Consider the following 19,738-nt stretch of genomic DNA (forward strand, 5'->3'; position numbering starts at 1 on the left):
TACTGCTCTGCTTCAACATCCAAAGCCCTTTACTTTTATAGCAAAGGAGGCATCTTCAGTTGTACCACTTTAAATGTCCGATTTGCTTTTAGTGTATTGGTTAATAACCCAGTTCAGGATGCAAGTTGTTGCTGTGGTTGTAGTCATTCACATACTGAGAGGGATGAAAGGAAATAACAGTAAGCACACCATTGCTTATGTTTCCCTTTGACCTACCCCATAGGGTTTGTTTGGCTTTCTGGTTTGTTTGTTTGTTTGTTTGTGCAGAACTTTAGGAAAGGGCTCAGTGCGTATTCTCTACTGACTCTCCTGACGCGCAGCCATGTTTCCTGCTGGGCAGATTCAGATCAAGATCATCTGCTTAGACTCAGCCGTGCAGGGCTCTCTTATGACTTTTAATACCTTGTTGAACTTCAGACCTCACTCTCCACGCTGGAGAAATGGGCTGAGCCCCTTCTTGAGCAAAGGCTCTTGGCTTTGAGGGGTAAGTGAGGAGACTGAGAAAACCTCTGGGGTTGGGGTACAGAGCGCAACCTCTGGTACTGTAGTTTAGCACTTGCCGACGCCATGGAGGAGGGCTGGGGTGCCCCCGGAGTGGATGAGACAACAGAGGGGGAGGATACAGAGGAGGAGGAGGTAGGTGGAGGAACGTGGATAGGGTGAGATGAAGATGGAGGAGCTGGAAGGGCAGGGAGTGGTGGTGGCAAGATTGATATGAGGCTCGGGGGTGGGGATGATTGCCGTCCTCGATCTCGATCTGTTCTTTGCGTTCGCTGCTGTATACTGAGGTTCGACTGGCTGCCAGATTTGGGTGGATTCTGTGAGCGCTCAGGTTTGGAGGAGGATGAGGAGTCATGTTTTGGCTTCAAGGGACCACCAAAACTCCGGTGATAAAGCTCTTCCTGGCTTCGCGAGGTCATGCGGGCCCACTTTGAGGAATGGGAGTGCGGATGGTGTCGGGGGGAATGACAGGAGGAACAAGCTGCGCGCCCTCTTCCCTTGTCCTTTGATTTGCGTTTACTCTTCTTCTCATCCTGTATGTGGAGTTTGTCGACAGACCAGTATCGTCGAGGAGGTGGTGGCGTGAGCGGAGTAGGGGCCCAGCGTGATCCTGATCCCCACACTCTATCTCCTCCATCTCCTCCACCTCCAATAGACCCCCATCCACTTTCTGCTGTCCCCCACCGGTCTCCTCGCTCCAAGAACAGGTCATCTCTACTGTTGACGCTGCCGGTTTTATCCCTGGAGGGGTAGGTGCTGAAAAACCAACCACCCCCGCCGATCCCTCCTACTGCCCTGCCTTCATGATCCTCCCAGTACCTCTCAAACTTCCCGAACTCTCCTGAAGAACCATCATCATCAGAATATATCCCGACTACCTTATCACGTTCACGCTCCTGATCTGACATTGTCCTTCCTCCTCCACGCCTCTTTCCACGGTCCACTTTCCTCCTCTCTAGCTCAGAATCTTCTTCCTCACCTTCTACTCCGGACTCCCACTCGTGGAAAGATAACCCCTCCTTGGAGGGCATCTCGGCTCTTCCATCCCGTCCTAGCAGTGGCCTCCTCTCTCCTTCCATTCCTACAGCATCCCGGTCTGAACTTTTACTCTTCCTCCTTTTAGAAGAGACAGGCAACAAGGGTAGAAAGGCAGATGGAATGGTGTCGGATGATACGTTGACCCCTCCCCAGAATTTGACAGAGGTCGAAGGCTTACTGCTTGAGCTAGGAAAGTTCTTGCTGTTCCTTCTCCTGTTTTGTCTTTCTTTTCCTCTGATTTCTTCCCCATCATCCCTGTCTTTCTCTTCTCTTCCCTTCCTCTCCTCTTCGCCTGGGACGTTCCATCCATAGCTTCGGATTGAACTTTCACTCTTTTTCCGAAAAGACTCTCGCCTCAGGCCTGGGTATGATGGGTAATCTGGTGTCCCTGATTTGAGTTCCTCTCTTTTTTCAGCATCTCCTCCCTCCTGCTCTGACCTCTTCTGGTCTCTTTTCTTCATCTTATCCTCTTTCTTCCTCTTCTTTGCTTTGCGCCGTTTTCGCTCCCTTTCTCTTTCCCTCTCCTCCCTCTTCTTCTTCTTCCTGCCCTTCTTCCTCCTCTTCCTCTCACGTTCCCTTTCTTTGTGATGTCTCTTTTCCTCTCTACCTACTTCTCCCTCTCCTCGGCTTGTTGTTCCTCCTCGCCCTCGCTCTCTGTCTCCCCACGATGCCCACCACTCCTGTAATTGTACCAGCTGGCTGCCTGTTCTCTCTCTGCCATAATCCCTCTGAGGGCGTGGCTTCCGGGGCGGAATTGGAGGAGGTGGTGGGCTGCACGGCAGCGAGCGCGATGACATGCGACGGGAACGGATCTTCCTCCGTGTTCCCAGGAGAAGGCTGGACTCCTCTGTGAGCAAATCTGAATCATTGTCATCATCAACCGTACAATCCCGGTCGCCTGCTCGATACCGGAAACTCAATGAAGAGTTGTAGGAGCTGTCACTGGAGCAAGAAGAGGGGGAATTCGACCGAGACAGTGAGACAGAGGATGAAGAAGAAGATGATGATGATGAAGAGGAAGAGGAAGATGACGAGGCACTGGAGCAGGAGGAGTAGAAACGGCATGGAGAGGAGGGAGTGGTAGGAGTGTGGGTAGGGGAGGAGAGTGGGACAGGCAGAGGTAGTGGAGGACGTCGCCCTCGCCTTCCACCTCCATCGCTTGCTCCATACCTCCCACCTCCTCTTCTACCCAGCGGGAGTATATTCTCATACAGGGGACCTGCTGAGCTTTTTCTCCTTGCCTGAGCTAGGCTTCCTCGTCGCCAGAAAGGAGGCCTTCGTGGGGAGGATGGGAGCGTAGGAGGTGGCTTTGGGATTAAGTGTCCTGGGCCTTGTTGGGGGCCTTGTTGGGGGCCTTGTTGGGGGCCTTTAGGAGGCAGCCGCTGCATCCCTGAGGCTTTGGGGCCTCTAGGATTAGCTTTGGGAGTCTGCTGGGGGCCTGTTACCTGTTGTTCAGCAGTAGCTCCTAGCCCCTCTGGATCTATAGGACCATAGTAGCGCTTATATTCATCTAGCCCTGTGTCACCTCCCACTGCAACTCCGGCTTGCAGGCTCCAGTGCTGTCCAAGATTCAGCTGATACTGCGGGGCCTGAAGTTCAGTAATCCCTCCTGCTATCCCCCCAATACCCACTCCACCACCACTTCCTCCACTCATGACCTTCTCTGGCTTTGATCTGTTCCAGCGATCGACCACAGCAAGTCTGCGGTCATGGCGAGGCAAGAAGGTGGAGCAGGGCATGGGGCCTTCGAGCAAGGGGCTGTTTGAGGGTCCCAGAGCCATTGCTGAGTGTCCTGTAGTTTGCGGCGACCCAGGTAGCATGGTGGTATAGGTCGGCCCCTGTTGCTGTTGTTGGTGGTGCTTTTGATGCTGTTGCTGCTGAACCATGGCAATGGCGGTTGTGTTATTTATTGTGGCTGTAACAAGGTGTTGTTGGGCTGCAGTGGACATGGCGGTCATGGCGTGGTATTGGGGCAAAGAGCTACCTCCTGGTGCTGTCTCATCCTCAAACTGGCAGCAACTGTACATCCCCTAGGTGGAAAGATACAAGAGAGATTGTAATTAGACCAGCAGGCTGCCAAGTATGATAAGGAGGAACTGAGTGTATGTGAGATAGAGAGACACAGAAAGAGAGAGCCGACATCTCTTGATTTTGAAAGGGAAACCTATAGAGCAGTTTTTGATCTGATTACACAAACCATATGAAAGCTATCTCCAGGAAACTGCTATTGTCATTGTTCCAGCCTTTACTGGTTTTGTCAAAAATATTTTGATCTTCAGATGCAGTTGAACATTGTTTTTTTCTCTGATTTTATATTTCTGCACAACCAGGATTTGCTATGATTCCTGCAAAAAGACACAACACCACATTTTATTTCTGACTAGCTTAGCTTTTAGTTAGCTTTGCCCCACACATTTCATAACTGCCTAAACACACCTGGTTTACCAAGTTAGTTTGCCTTAAGGATAGAGCTTGTTTGAAGTTTGTTAAACCTGTGACACGCAGCATTTAAGAGGGGCTTTACATTTGTCTGGCTTAAACATGTGTATTATTATTTATTCTCTATCCACCTCACTTTCTTTAATCTTTATTCAGCGCATTGCATAACCACCGCCTGTGTACATTTGTTGATTTAACACCTTTCGAAAAACAGTCCCCACTTTGGAAAGAGGAAAATATCTTTATTCTGTCTTTCAGTATGCTGAGAAATCACTCTCGGTAGTGTCCGTCTGCCTCTTTCTCTGTGTCACTATATATCTTACAAAGGCAGACAACATGGAGTGCTGACCATTCAATATTAATGAGTTTTGGAGAAACTGTGGACTGAGTTTACCAAGATGTCAATTGTCACACTATCAAACCAAAAAGCTTTCAGTAAACAAAATATCACTTAGCTGAAGTTTTTTCCAAAAGCACTGAAAAGGAGTTATGTGAAGGAGCATACATCTTCTGGAGAGGAGTCAAAACAATGGGGTAGAGCAAAAGCAACCAAACCTATTTTGTCATTGTGCAAATAAAACATTTTTAAGAGAATCACCTTGCCTCTCAGCTGCCAGCTTGCTTACTTGCTTACCGGAACCCAACGAGCTACCTTTCTTCTTGGGCTGCATTTTCCCAGTGCACAAATTAATATATTATATATTCTGTAGTATATATATTTAGTATTATCAAGGATAATGTTACATTCGCTTAAGAAATACAGCACTTGAAACATGTATATTCAACCTGTTCTCACTCCCAACGGATGACGTTTGATCGGTTACTTAACAAACAACCACAACCTTTTTCTCAGCTTAACCAAGTACTTTTGCTTAAACCTAAAAAACGAAGGAATCCTACATTGAAAGTTAATTTTGAAAAGACACTATATCCATAATGAGCGGAAACTGACTTGCCATTCTGACAAGTGCAAAGCTGAGGCTAGAGGGCTACTTACAGCGCGTTTTAAGCGTAGGGTTGACAAGTTGGGAGTGAGAATGTGTTCTTACTGTTTACTCTTTGAGTAAGATTTCAACAGCCAAAAATGCCTTGAATGGTAATTTTTTGAATGAAAGAAACAATTCAATATAATCCCAAACCTTATATTGCAGAAGGAATTATTGTTGTTCTGATGTGAAGATTGATCTTCTCACTCCATATAGTATTGTTACATTTGTTGAAATGTCTACGGGTCTTGGTGTTTTTTCTTTTACTTGAAATCTTTCTCACTTTCTTTTAATGAACTCCTCCGAACGGGCATGGTGAGAACCATCCGGCTCTTTTTCCATCTCAGCAGCAACATCCAACAATGTTTGACATGAATAAAACATGAAATGAAAGAGCCAGAGTGTAAATTAGTCACTCCTCATGATATCTTTTTAAATTTTAAAACCCCGAGCAGAGTCAATCAATTATACAATCATGTCAGATGAGCGATGCTACCTCCGCCGTGCCTGCGTGCTCTTTCTCCCCTACCTTTGTATATTTACAGCTCGCTGGAGATAGAAGGGATTCATTTAGCAGTCCTGTTGAGAGCCATGTAATTCACAAAGACTCTATTACCTTTTATACCTGAAGATGATTTATGATATCCCCAGATATCGGCCACATCTTAATGACAAAATGTGTGGGGCCTCGTGTAAATCTCTGTTCCCTACCGGGACAGAGATCTGATGGAGAGACTGTAATAATGGCCCTTCCGGACACATGAATCAGCAGTCCCAGCGGCAGAAGTGCTATCTCAGTTTCCAGAGCGTGGGGCGCAGCACACTGTGAAATTGAAACTTGGGTGAGTCACTGATTGGGTTAAAGCAAGCCACAGAGGCCAGCTGCAGAAGCTCTAATGCAAGCACAGCATAGAGCTTGGGAGATACAAGCTAACTGGTCTTGGGATTGGCCTTTGCATTGAATTAATGGTTTTATTCTCCGAATGAGGAATGCTACAGATAGAGTAGAGTTTGCTCATGCGAGAACATTTGCTGGTACGCTCTGAATGTATGGTAGAGGTGAAATTACACTACAAAGGGTGTGCAGGGAAGACCGGTGGAAAATGTCTGAGACTGCATGGATTTTCAACCACATGGTCAACATACATTGTCAATAAAACAGTGGAGAGTGTTCCGTTAATAACAGATCGGCCTTATATCAGTACATACAGACCCTGGAGGTCACAAAGACCCATGCCTGGGACTAACAGGGGTTTGAGCACACTGATATAGATATCTGTATAACACACACATAACATAAACAAACAATATTGGATCTGGATGAAACGGTGATGGTCACACTGTTTCTAAATTACTCAAAACTAGTTATTTTTTGTGACTTGGCTGCTCTCATACCAATATTTGATTTAGCTACATGCCGCAGATATTGATATATATAGTGAGTTTGCTGTTTTGTAGTGCTGTCCGAATGCTTAGTGAGAATTATTATACTCTACAAAATGGACTCAAAGTATCTCGCAATGCATCATGAAAGGTAGTATACAACTAATGGTCACTAACCAAGCACTATATACAATCATGCATTGTGCTGAAGGTTCAGCTCACACTAGTGCCAACAACGGTCTTAGTTGTTAAACTCTGATCTGAGCTGGACTCGGGTCAAACTCATCGCTTCAGTAGAATGATGGGGGTTTTGATGTATTATTAGCATGGATGAAGGGACAGTGTGATATTATATGAATATTTTACATTTCCTTAAACTAACTTGCAATCATGTGGTCAATTTAAAATTCCATTTTGAATCCACATTATGCCAGATGTGCACAGTCAATGTAATGTATAAGTTATCATCACTTAAACTCTCATTTCCCTTTCGCCTCTTTATGTTATTGCTCTTCCATATTCATTCCTAGTCTGGGCCTTTTTCTTTCTTTTCCCATAAATTGATTGACGTGTGCTGGAAAACTGAGGCATTATGTTCGTGGGTTGTCTGTTTGGTCCATTTTTGTCAACGTGATATATCAGCTGCAGAGAATTTCTTCAAATTTAGCACAAAAGTCCACCTGAACTCACGACTGAACCGATAACACATGTGGTGGTCAAAGGTAAGAGGTTAAGGTCACTGTGACCTACTGTATGTCTCTAATCTAACTCTAGAATGAATATGCTAATTGACAATGACACACAAATGTCTAATAGAATACAATAATGAAGTGATGACATGTTTGACTGGCGTGGATATCAACGGCAACATGCCTGGTTGGCGGAGGGGTACAATGTGCAGAGCAGCTACTGTTACGGTTAATTTGAGTTTTGATTTTAAAGTAGTCCCCTCATGTGTTGGAAGCATAACGTCAGAAGTAAGAGCTGTAAAAATAGTTATGTCCTCTTCATCCTTTTTATGGTGCAGTTAAAAGACTCTTCTGCTTTGCAATAATTAGCCATATCCTCTGCTTTGTCAGCCAAGAGGTGGTGATGAATCACAGTCTTTTGTTGTCACTCCAACAGTGGTTCTCTCCGAGCATTCCATCACTGCGTCTTCTGACCAACACGAATATCTCTACATTTGCTCTGTGAAGCTTTTCCGATGATGTTTTTCCACTTCAGCAGTCTCCTCTCCTACATGCCTCCATCCTCCTTTCTGTTCCTGTCCTTTCTTTCCCTCCTTCTGGACTCTCCTTAACACCTACTATAGTCCACTACCTCTGCCATCCCAACCCATAGCTTCCTCTTTGGCCGGCTCTTTTGTCTTCTAATCTCAAAGTTTCCCTCCCTTACCTTTGCACTTCTCCTTATTTTCCTTCCCCAATCACAGCATCATCTATTTCCCATTCCTGTATTACCTAAAGCTCTTACCTTGTTCCCGTCCTTCCTGCAATTTCACCCTCTACTTTACCTCATTACATTCCTGGTATTCCCTCTTAACCCTCCTTTCTCTTCACCACAACCCCTGAAAGTCTTTCTCAGGACATGTATTAAATATTTCCAGGTCCCCGGCACAAACTTACAAAACTCTATTGGCTTTCAAGGAAAGCATCAGTCTGCCCTGGACCTTTTGGCGTGACTCCAGAAACACCATCGATGTTCCTCTTTTTGGCTCAACCTCCTTGTGCCTTGCTCAGTGCCAGAAACAAGTACTAGTATTGAGATGCACCTACTCTTTTGCAATCCATATCTTGATTTTATCTGGAAACTGTTCATTCACCTTGCTTCATCTATTCCTGAATGAAGTGGACTTTATGGCAATACTCAATCTCTTCCATTCAGGGATCTGTAGTTATTCACTGCTTTGTTCCACCCGCTCAGGTTGAGGGTGTGAACATTTCTCACGTCTCAGATGTATTAAATAGTTTCAATCTAGTTGGCATGGATTATTATTGGTTCAAATAGTTCAAATGTACCTCAGGTGTTCCTTCATTTAGACACACCCGACATAAAGGAGCTGCACACAACTCAAGGAGGTTGTGTGATATGCATTCAAAATACTGTTTAGACATAAGAATCCATTTCTGCAATCGGTTTGGAAATCTAAATTCTACCAACGAGAATCGTCTTGGAAGTCTTCTTAAAACGTTCAGTAAGATTTCAGTGAGGCTTCGGGCTATGCCTCACTTGCGCTTGGAATAACAGGCAGGTCCTATAAAGGACTGCCAGGACCATCAACTTCTGAAGCTTTTGCCCTAAATAAGGTGTTTCAGGTGTTTGTCAATTGTTAGCCAATAAACGTGGATGTGAGGTGTTGCTATGGGTGTATGGGCGGATATCTGTATGTCTGTGCTGCCTTATCTCACCCTGCTGAGAGCCAGGAGGAAGTCCATCCCACCAGATCGCTTCACACAGTGACGTAATTTCCAGTACACCAGATGCTCCCAGGCAAACACCAGGAGGCTGAGGCCCATGGCCACCAGCAGCATGTAAAAGACCCCCGCCATGTTGTCTATGTCCAGCTTGCTGCTCATCACCTTGAGGGCGAAAGGGACCGATGGTGGACGACAGCAAGGAAGGAGAGGAATGGGAAACATTATAGGAGGCAAAAGCAGAGAGAAGGGATGAGTAAAAAGAAGAGCATATAAGAAGGGAGGGGGAGATAAGACAGAAAAGAAATGTATCACTAACAAGGGTCAATTTGTCTCCCAGGCAGCAGATAAAAAGTTAATTACAACCAGCAGTACAACAGAGAATCCTTTGCTGTCGGTGCACACATCTGTGATATTTTATGGCCTCTGCGCTCAGAACACTGATGCAAAGACCAAAACATGTAAGTTGCCAAATAATAGATCTAAACTGATATTTAGTTTATTCTGAAAACAGTGTAGATTCTGATGGAGAAAAGCAGAGAAAGGGTATAAGACGCCATACCTCGATCTTATCATTGTGGCAGATACCCGACAGCCAGAGGCGCTCCAACATATCAATCTCATCTGCAAGAGAAAAGATGGAGGCAGAAAAAGGAGGTCAGCATTAAGAGACGCTGGAAGAAAACGAAACAACAAGATGAGAAATAGGGAAGAGAAAAGACTTCGGAGGAGAAGGAGTTAAAACAGTTCAGCACTAGAAAAGAAGATTAAAGAGAAACATTTTTTAAGGGGATTACTGCCCCTTTGTTATGAGAGCAAGGTGTTTGATCCCCGAGGGAGAAGGAAGAAGCAAAGGATGGAGAGAAGAAGGAGAAGGCATAAAAAGAAGAGAGGGACAGATGATGAAATGCAGCATGAACGGAGAGAAATGAGGAGAGTCGAACCTTATTTGTATGATGTTAAAAATAGAGGAAAATGAGACTGATTGTGAGCAAACCAAGGAAAGATAACTTAAAGATGAGATAACATGTGACTGATATACACAGTCAAATGCAGGGTATGCTATAAATTATAAGTAATTAATAAAGTGCACATAAAGGTGCACCTGCCTTAATATGTCACAGATGTTTACAAATTACAAGCACATAAATATAAAGTAGACCACCTGGGCAGAGGCTGGAGAAGTGGCGAATTAGAGGCCATTTGCAGAGAAAGTCATGAGATTGAAAAGAGAAATTACAGGCAGCGACTGGAAGTGAGAGAAGCCCTTTGAAGCAGGTTGTGAAATGGCCTGGCATCTGAGGCGAGCTCGCTGAGGGCAGAGCGTCGCGACAGCGCACGGGAGATGAAAGAGGGGGGAACGCACACAAGCGTTACACTTCCTGCTCCAACTGTGAGAATCACACACGCGCATGTGCGATACACACTCTGAGCTGCAGCGTAATGAGACCCTCAGTGCCGGCCATCAATGCTTTAATCAAAAAGAATGAATGCAGCGGGAAGAAAAAGAAGAATCAAATGTGCAGAGAGACTCGTGTAGACGGACGTGCACCGAGCCACACACACACACACACACACACTGTCGTGCACACGCTCTGAAGATGTCCCAGTCAAAGGAAGTTCCAATTCCCAATGCTCACAGTTACACTGTTAATCGACCTCTGGGTTAATTAACGCTGTCTGGAAAGCCATCTGTAAAGCTCCCCCACACAGATTAGACCACCGCGACTCTCGGCCAAGTTGACAGAAACGTCAAATCCGCTCAAACAAAACATAAATCTCACTCTAACATGAATCACTGTTTGCCACATTCCCCCCCCACCTACTGACAGTAACGTGTGGGAATTCAAACGTTCCTTGACAGCTGAATTAAACCCGGCTCAACCCGATCGACCTGGCCTCCTCTCAACCCAGTCCCCGAGCTGATCCCGACAATAGAGGCCGATACACATGTTCAGTGTGTGTGCGGCTCACGCCCATAATCTCGGCTGATTTCTCTCTCCCTGTCCGGCTCTGCTGCCCTCCTTATCTCCCTGTAAATACGTTAATCATGGCGGTCTGCGGCGCATTAAAGCGGCTCTTTAGGAGGAATCTTCCCCACGGAGAGCCGACAGAGGGGCTGCATCCTCGCTCACCTGCCTCCATGGACGGGGAACGCCACGGAGCAAAGAGAGGCCCGTCGTCTGCACAAACGTAGCAGGGATTTAGGAACAATTTCATTTCAATCAGTTCTATACAAATCTCAATCAATCTCAATCCTAACCAGATGCCAGAAGAACCTCAACTGGCTCCTTCCAGTGCTGAAGAGCAGCTTATGAACTCTGGTTTAGCTCCTTACCCCGTCCCCTGTCCCCGTGCATTGGGGTCGTCACAGAGCAAAGCGTCATTATGGGCAGATTTTGAGACAATGGGCCCCCGGGGCACAGTCATGCAAGTAGACCCATCACCTCAGGAGCAAGACACAAGCTTGGTGCATTTCTTTGCAGTTTTTATGTCTCTTTGTGTTTTCTTTGCACCTCTTTGTAGTCATTTGTGTCTATTTTTGTTGTAACGTTGTGTCTGGTGTCTCTTTTTAGTTATTGTGTGTATCTCTGTGATCATTTTGTGTCTCTTTGTTTTTTTTGTAGTCAATTTGTGTCTGTGTTTTTATAGTGTGTCTTGGTGGCATCTGTGTCTCTTTGTATTACATTTCCCTCTCCTTTTTTCTTTATTTTTTGTCTCTTTCAGACCCCTAAAAGCCTCAACAGAACAATGTTAGTTATTTTGTGTATGGGCCTGACTAGACAACAATAGAAATATACTTTATGTCCAGAACGCTTGGCCAGAAGCACCCTCATGTATGAGGTCAGAGCCTGATGTTAAAAGAATGACATCATCTGCAAAAAAGGAAAAAGTAGGGTGTCATCTATAATATCAATTCCAAATATTTTGTATCAAGCAAAAACACAATATAAGTAATGATTGGATGCAAGCTTTGTGTTCTGTATTATAGAAGCTTGTTAAATAAATTGCTCTGGTCTTGTCCTGTCATATTTAGATTTGATAACTTTTCATCCTGAGCCGCAGCGATATTCAGTACTGTAAACAAAGCAATAGTGACCTTTGCAGGGAGAGGAGAGAAAAGACAGCAAGTTATTTAAAGTTGTTGCAGCAGCTTTGTGACAGAATTAAATGATTCGTGCTGCAGTCGTTCCTAACGTCGCGTCGTTGCACCTTTTTGTTTGCCTCTAAAATAAATTGCTTTGTGAAAAGTGAAAGTAGTTTTGGTCAGCCGACCCCGTAGAAGCACAAATAGTGATGATGGGACAACCGGCCTGAGAGACAGAGTGCAGGTCTACAGGGTGGCTGTGTGTATGTTTGTGGGAGGCGGAGAAGTACAATGAATCTCTAAGGAGATGGATCTATAGTAATAATAAACCTGTGAAGGGTACTTCTGAAAGGCACTTGGAGTCATCAACAAGCCAGTGCCAGAACATTTTGTCCAACTGCCAGAAGAATTTTAACTTTTACAGCCATCTAATTTATCTTTTATTATCCCCTCTCTCCTCCCAACAACACATCCACCACGAGGGGACTGGAGTCACACAGGGTGACATCAGTTTTACTCTGAGGAACATCTATATCGAATGAGGAATCAGTGGCCGTTAATGTTTTAAAGCTCGTTGTTGTATCTGTATTTAAAACAGATTCTATGCCAGAGTGCAATCACACCCTGTGTCAGGCTTGAAAGGGTAATTCCATTTCTAGTGCCTGTTTTTTGGATTAGTTTATTTGTTTTTAGATTTTCATCCCACACGATCTGTGGATTTTGTTTCACTGTGGAACTAAATGAAACATAAAAAGAAAATTGCAGGTTCAGAGCAATATCTGCAAACTCTATTCCCAGTCTATGAAATTAAAATCAACAGCGTGGCCTCTGAAGACTCAAAGCCATCTGAACAAGAGAGAAGGAGAAACTAAATCAATTTCCCGAGGGTGTACTCTGCTGCTACAGTACGTTCCATCCTTAGTGCCAAAAGCTGTTCACGTTCACACTTTCTTTCATCATTCTTTTGTGTGCGAGGTGTTTTTTTTATTGGCTTTGCTCAGTCAGCATGAATCAATGTGAATGACACAAAGGAAAAGTGGAGCGGAGGCGAACTGTGGATGCGCACTGCTGTGGGATTTCAGTCCAGGTGCGACGTCAGCAGTTGTAACAGTACATATTCCCGCAGCTCGGTCCGGTACGGTGTCACTTTGAAGGTAGTTTATTTTGAAAGTCTGTTGGAGACACAAAGCCTCATCTTTAAAAGGTTTACTTTATAAAAAGAATGGCTGTGCTTCTGCTCGAGCCTCTTCTTTATGGTTTAGCTGATAAGGAGTTGTGCTCCAAAAAGGTTCAACCAATCCCAGAGCGTCTAATACCGTCAGGCCCCTCTGTGACTGGAACTGACACACACCCTTTAGCTACTGTACGCAGCAGTATGAGATGCTCAGAGCAACCGCTTTAGAAGTCAGGTGACTTAAAGTACAGAGCGACAAAGTCAGCGTAGCGAGGTCATAGTGAGGTCAGGGTGGATGGATGGGTCAAACCAGACTTTCCCCCAGGAGACTGCTGTAGTTTGTTCGGAAAATTACTAAGTAATTTATTACATGAAATACTTAACTCACCTCACAAACGTGACCAAGGCGAAGTAACTAAAATGAGGTAACAATTGAGCAGGACGTTTACTCAGGAAGCAGCGGTTTGTGTCAAATGTCAACGTAACGTAACTGAAGTTACGTATCAGACTTTCTCTGACCCAAACCCTGATCTTTTACTAAACCTAACCAAGTACTTCTGTTGTCTACACCTAACTGATGCCAAGAGTTACCCAGTGTGTCAAAACGCGACGGTGTGGGGTCCTGACCAAGCGAACTGGTTGGGTCAACAGGTACAGCTATCAGCTATTACTATTAAATGTGTTTCCAAAAGATGTCTGAGCAAATCTCCGAATGAAAGTCTGCTAAAATCATAGTTACCTGTACTGTAATGCATCACATGGTAAATTCCATCAGTACAGGAACAAAGGTAAGAACACTGCTCTGCACTGATCGTTTTTCCCCTCACTAATAAATTCCGCTTCTAGTCTGCTCCTCTTTGTATCTGTGCAGTTGGATAGATCAAACACCGCTCCTTCACCCAGGAGACCGCTTTGTGTGAAACGAGAAGTCAACGTTGATTTATTTGTCACGTACCTGGAGGACTTTAGTAACACCACTTCTGTAGTTATTTAAACCCAAAGCACAATGTTTTCCTAAACCTAACTAACTAGTGTTTCTTTTGAAAAGACTGTACGCATGTAACGGGAAAATTGACACGTGTTGCTCAACTTTCATAGGAAAAACGCATGAAATGAGTTTTCAAATGGGAATTAACTTTTTTGTAAGACATCAAACAAACCGTTGTACGATGACACCCTCCCTGCCGACGCCTCAAACAAATCAAATAAACTCACGAGCGAGCCTCTCAGCAGGTACCGACCATATTTTACTGTGAATCTGTAGCATCCAGATGATGTGAAGCTGTATGATGCGTCACATCTCCTCTTTTAACTCCCCTTGGCAGTAGCTTAACACTGATATAGTCAGGGCCACAACTGTGCCTCCAGTGTTTCTGTCTGTGTGTGTGTGTGTGTGTGTGTGTGTGTGTGTGTGTGTGTGTGTGTGTGTGTGTGTAGGTGTGTGTGTGTGTATTTGAAGTAATATACTGGTTAAAGACCTTAAAAGTAAATTTACTATTCCATTTTTGTATTTTTAAAATGACCAGAAACACAAGTTCCCTGTTGACTAGGGTAGCGCGACAGTGCACTGTTGGCTTAGTAGACATGTGTGTGTGTGTGTGTGTGTGTGTGTGTGTGTGTGTGTGTGTGTGTGTGTGTGTGTAGGTGTGTGTGTGTATTTGAAGTAATATACTGGTTAAAGACCTTAAAAGTTAATTTACTATTCCATTTTTGTATTTTTAAAATGACCAGAAACACAAGTTCCCTGTTGACTAGGGTAGCGTGACAGTGCACTGTTGGCTTAGTAGACGTGTGTGTGTGTGTGTGTGTGTGTGTGTGTGTGTGTGTGTGTGTTGTGGAGTCAACAGGCTCGCTGATTGCTGCCAAGTTGATTCACCTGTTCCAAGCTGCACACCTGCAACTTTCCTACTCATCAACAAACCTCGGCTCTTTCACTCGCTCTCCGCCGGATCGATTTTGTAACCACAGTGGTAGTTTTGTCGTTGTCTGTTTGGTGCAATCAGAGTTTCGTGCTGTTTGATTTACCAGAACTTTCCCTGTTTCCTTGTGCCTCCGGGTGTATTACCCTCCGACTCCCCCGTGTGCTCCTCCTCAACTTCTTTTACTTCATTTACTCTACCCCCTGTGTCTGCTCATGAGTCCACCGATTACTGTCTGCAGTGGACACAAACACTGATAAAGTCAAAGCAATTGTATAATAGAATGAGAACAGGATTTCTTTTCAGAGCAGCAGAATGCATCAGTGCTGTACAGAATGGATACGGTTAAAATGCACATTATCCTGAATATGACAGACAATCAGAGGAGGTTGAAATCAACAACAGATGAAAACAGCAAGTTTACTTCCTGAAAGAAAAGAGGAATGACGGCCTCTCACTAATCACCAATCTCACTTTAAATCAAAAGTCCAGTTTCCTCTGTAGGGTTACAGGTTAGATATATTTAAAAATTAACAATATTTCTAACATTTTTTCATTATGTTTCATCATTAAAAGAGAATTTAATTTGTTTCCATATCAAGAGTTTGGTAACTCTATCTACACTATCAAATGTCTCCTTTAATAATAAAAAAATAGCCGTTAAATTCACAGTTTCCAGTGTGAACATCTCCATTTTCCCCGTGCAGTCAGCCTCTAGTGTTCGCTGTCACTGCCGGCACAGAGAGGCATTCTCCAGCTCGCTAATTGCTGTCGGGTTTAATTGCTACCCAGAGGAGACAATTCGGTGACTGACCAATCATTTGCTTTCAAAAGACACGACAACGCTCGCACAAAGAGAGGTAATATCCAGAACAATTACAGGACGCGTGGAGGGCCACAGTGCATGTGCTGCGGATCGTGAATCTTCATGATGTCTTAGCGGCTGGTTAGAAAGGAAGGACTTCAAAAACCCTCATGTTCAAAGGTTCCCTTCAGCTTTACACACAAGCACAGATTCCCCATTTTCTACAGCAATCACTGTTAGAGGGCTGAGGCAGGCCAGCGGCGCAGATAGGAACAAGATGGACCCATCAATTAGCTTATTTACTTCTTTAATTCATAAATAAGATTTGAAATGAGTGTGTTAACCATTGCTAGTGTCATTGTGGTCATTGGTAATCTGAAGAGGAAAGTGCCCAGTGGTTTCTTCCTCTTCTCTTGTGTGACCGGATGCCGTTGGCTTGGTAGAGCATATAACTCATCCTCGGGGGAAGAGTCATTCATACTTGCTTATCGTTTTATATTGCTGGTTTACCTAACTTCCAAGCAGTGGTTCAGTCACACTAGGGTGGGCCAGGAAGGGGGATAGGAAGCGACTTAAGCCTCGGTTACACTTCCAAACAGACGGGTATCAGGACTGCTGGAGACACGACTGCAGCGTGTTCTACACATGTGCACTAGAAATTAGAAACGAGGACAGGAGGGGAAAATAAAAGAGAGAAGAAGTTACTCAAGTGATTCCAGTCAACGAGGAATGATTTGTATCTTGTTGATCTTGCGATGAGAGTCGTGGCCAAAGTAGACAGGATTTAAAAGATGCAACACGTGGTTCGAAAGTTTGTTCAAGCAAAAGTTGGAGTTGGAATTGATTGCGAGTAAAGAGCCTGCACTGTGAGAAAAAAACATAAGAATTAGAACTTGCAACTTGGAGTTCCTTAAACTAGTTCCAGAAGGTGGCAGCAATGCAACATTACGGATTACAGCTGCCGTAAAACCCCAAAGAAGAAGAAGAAGAAGAAGACGACTGTGGGAGACTTGTTGTCCATAGCTGTGGAAGCTTTATTACTTCACTCATTGTTTTGCAGAGACTTCTGCCTCCTTAGCATTCTTCATTTCAACATCTTCTTCTTCTCTCATCCAGTGATAGACTGCAACACTAAAATTCCCTCATTTATGCAGAATCACTACCAGTAATGCTAAACCTCAAACCTTAGCTAAAGAAATACCACAATCAAACAATACAACCTTTGAATCGCAGAGCAACATTTAAAGATCAAGAGAGAGCGAGAGAGAGAGAGATTAAAGTCAGACGACGGGATGGAAGACGAGGTGTGGAGGTGAAACAGAATCTTATAAATATCTCACTGCTTCAGGAAGAGAAAAGGAAAAGGTCGGAGCAGAAGCGTGCCGTCTGTCTCATCGAGGGCGACGTGGACAAAAACAACATTAAACAACAGAAAAGGGAAATATATTCAGAGAGTCAGGCTGTGTGTGTGTGTGTGTGTGTATAATCACAGAGATGAGAAGGAGAATGTGTGATGTGTGTGTGTTTGAACACAGTGTGTGTGTGTGTGTGTGTCATCTGACAGTTTTAACAGAGATCACACATCTCTTACTCTTCCTTTCTGCTCTTCCTCCCTTTGACCTTCCTGTATTGATCTCTCTCATCGTTCTTCAAACCTTCCTGTCTTTCATTTCTTCCCTGACCCTCAGCCGTATCTCTTATAGGTGTAGCTTTATACCTGATCACATGACAATTATTTATGATTTGCATTCAGTTTTATTCACCGCAAAACAAGACCAGCATTTTCAAATGCACTCGATGTAGAAAGGCAGCGTCATACTGGAGATCGGTCTCAAGACCACTTTCTGAAGGTCTCGGTCGTGGAATCGACCACACTTTCACTCGGTCTCGTCTCTAAGACAAAGAAGACTCAGGGTTTTATATAAAGACTGGTATAGACCACCACTGCAAGGATTTCATTGAATCCATGTTTCATTGTCTGATTTATTTGTGGACATCTTGTGGTTGTTCATAAAAAAAACAATGGAGAATGCCCACACATGAAAATAACCTCTGCAATGCCTTTTTCATTATTTGAGACATTTCTCAGGGTACTCTTAGACACACACACACACACACACACACACACACACACACACACACACACACACACACACACACACACACACACACACACACACACACTCAGTATATATGGCAATACAAGAGGTGAATGAGGAAAAGAATCTTTATTTGTTTTCGGTGTTATTTTTTGGGGGGATATGTATTTTTCAGATCTATTTGAGATCTGTCTGGTTTGCATAATCATCGGACACGGCTCATTCAGGGGGACTCACACTGGTCGGCTGTTGGTCATGACTCATTGGGTGGATTACAGATCTTACTTTATGCAGACTATTGTACGAGACAACGTGGAAATGTTGGGTGTGTTAAAGTTGCCATCAACCTCAACCTTCACGTTTGACAATATAAAAAAAAATCACGATTACTGAAAGAGGGGCATTCATTATTAACTGCAGGATCACAAAGATGTCCCAGCTTCAAAATAAACTCTCAAACGCTTCATCCTTCCCAGCACCCTTCTGTCTTACCGTCTCCGACCAGCTGCAGCAGAGCCAAGTCCAGCGGGCGTTTCCAGCGGGAGTTCTTGTTCAGGGCGATGCCGTAGCCCGTAGTGGCAAACACCTTACCAGAGCCGATGGTCATCACCTTGTGGAGTAACACATGAACACATGAGCATCCAAGCGTACACACACACAAACACGTGAATCCCGAGGAATGCGAGATCACGTATCCTTTGCGGGAGTCTTCAGCTGTCATATTTAATTGACGTTGACTGACGGCTCCGATGTCTCGTTTTGTTGCCTTAACTGCTTGTGTGTCTTCCTCGCCTCTTCCACTTGCACTTCCCGTGGGTGGGACTAAGATGCGAGAACAGGAGGCGAGGAAAGGAATCGAGGATGCAAAAGATTGGAACTGAGAAAGGCTCATAAGACAGATGTTAAGTAGGAAATACAAATTAGCTTAATTTCTGCTGCAATGGTATTTGCTTAGTGTCGCATTAATGCAAAACGGTTGGCTGATTTCTAATATCGATGTCTCCCAAATATCCCAGAGTTTGAGAGCAGGATATTGTTTTCAGTGGAGGGATTAATATAGATCCACATCAGTTGTATTAATTACTGCAGCAGTGGCTGTTGTGTGAGGCCGCTGGGAGCTCAGGCCTCCCACAGACCTTATTACAAACGATCACCAGGCAGTACTTTCATTCTCGCTGTGGGAGCCGCATCAAACGCTAACATAAATAAATCAACAGGAGCATGGTCCAAAAATGACAATATTAACAAGCTACAGGCAGCGAGGGACACGTATAAATGCTTTGGTGTGTTTGATTTATTGATTGCAGATGTAGCTCTTCTTAAAGTGCCTTCTGGCATGCCCGTTTGTGCCTCTGTTGCAGTTGTTCTTTCCTAAAGGCGAGGACACACGCCTGCTGAAGATCTTGTGGTTTTGTAGCACATTATAGCCGCAGGGCACCGGGACGCCAACAATAGCTGCCGTATGAGCGTGCCGAGCGGTGAAATGGCAGAGAGCTATATCTTACCTTGCAGCCCTCGTCCTTTCTGGCCATATAGTTCAGCACCGCGGCGTCATAAATGAAGGCATCCAGTTTCCTGCAGGGAACGAAGGAAGGAGGTAAATTACACCCGAGAGATGGAAATCACTGACCTGGAGCTAAATGACGGAGAAAGTGCAACTGGTGAACAAAATGACAAGAGATGATGGATAAAGCTCTGCTGAGACAATGACACTAAAAAGAAGGCAGAGAGACTTCTCTGCACAAACAGTCAACAATATCTCGAGCTTTTCATCATAGTGGAGGCAGAGAATTCTCCTCCTGCAGTCGACAAAATAGACCAGAATACAATGCAGCAGCAGCAGCAGCAGCAGCAGCAGCAGCAGCAGCAGTGGAGGACGTGATGCAAGTGAG

At 44.5% G+C, this 19,738-nt stretch overlaps 1 protein-coding gene across 1 annotated transcript in view; it reads right to left on the bottom strand.

Moving 5' to 3' along the window:
- Window positions 1-413: 413 nt before the first annotated feature.
- Window positions 414-19,738, bottom strand: part of grin2da (glutamate receptor, ionotropic, N-methyl D-aspartate 2D, a) — a gene marked incomplete at both ends in the record, with an annotated part of 106,782 nt that continues 87,457 nt past the window's right edge. The window contains 6 exons of the mRNA XM_079176326.1: window positions 414-2,481; window positions 2,572-3,569; window positions 8,756-8,926; window positions 9,324-9,385; window positions 18,339-18,456; window positions 19,352-19,421. Coding sequence (XP_079032452.1) covers window positions 414-2,481; window positions 2,572-3,569; window positions 8,756-8,926; window positions 9,324-9,385; window positions 18,339-18,456; window positions 19,352-19,421 — 3,487 coding nt within the window. The remainder of the gene's footprint in view (window positions 2,482-2,571; window positions 3,570-8,755; window positions 8,927-9,323; window positions 9,386-18,338; window positions 18,457-19,351; window positions 19,422-19,738) is intronic.

The sequence above is a fragment of the Pholis gunnellus genome, assembly GCF_910591455.1.
Source record: "Pholis gunnellus genome assembly, chromosome: 16".
In the NCBI taxonomy this organism is placed as follows: Eukaryota; Metazoa; Chordata; class Actinopteri; order Perciformes; family Pholidae; genus Pholis; species Pholis gunnellus.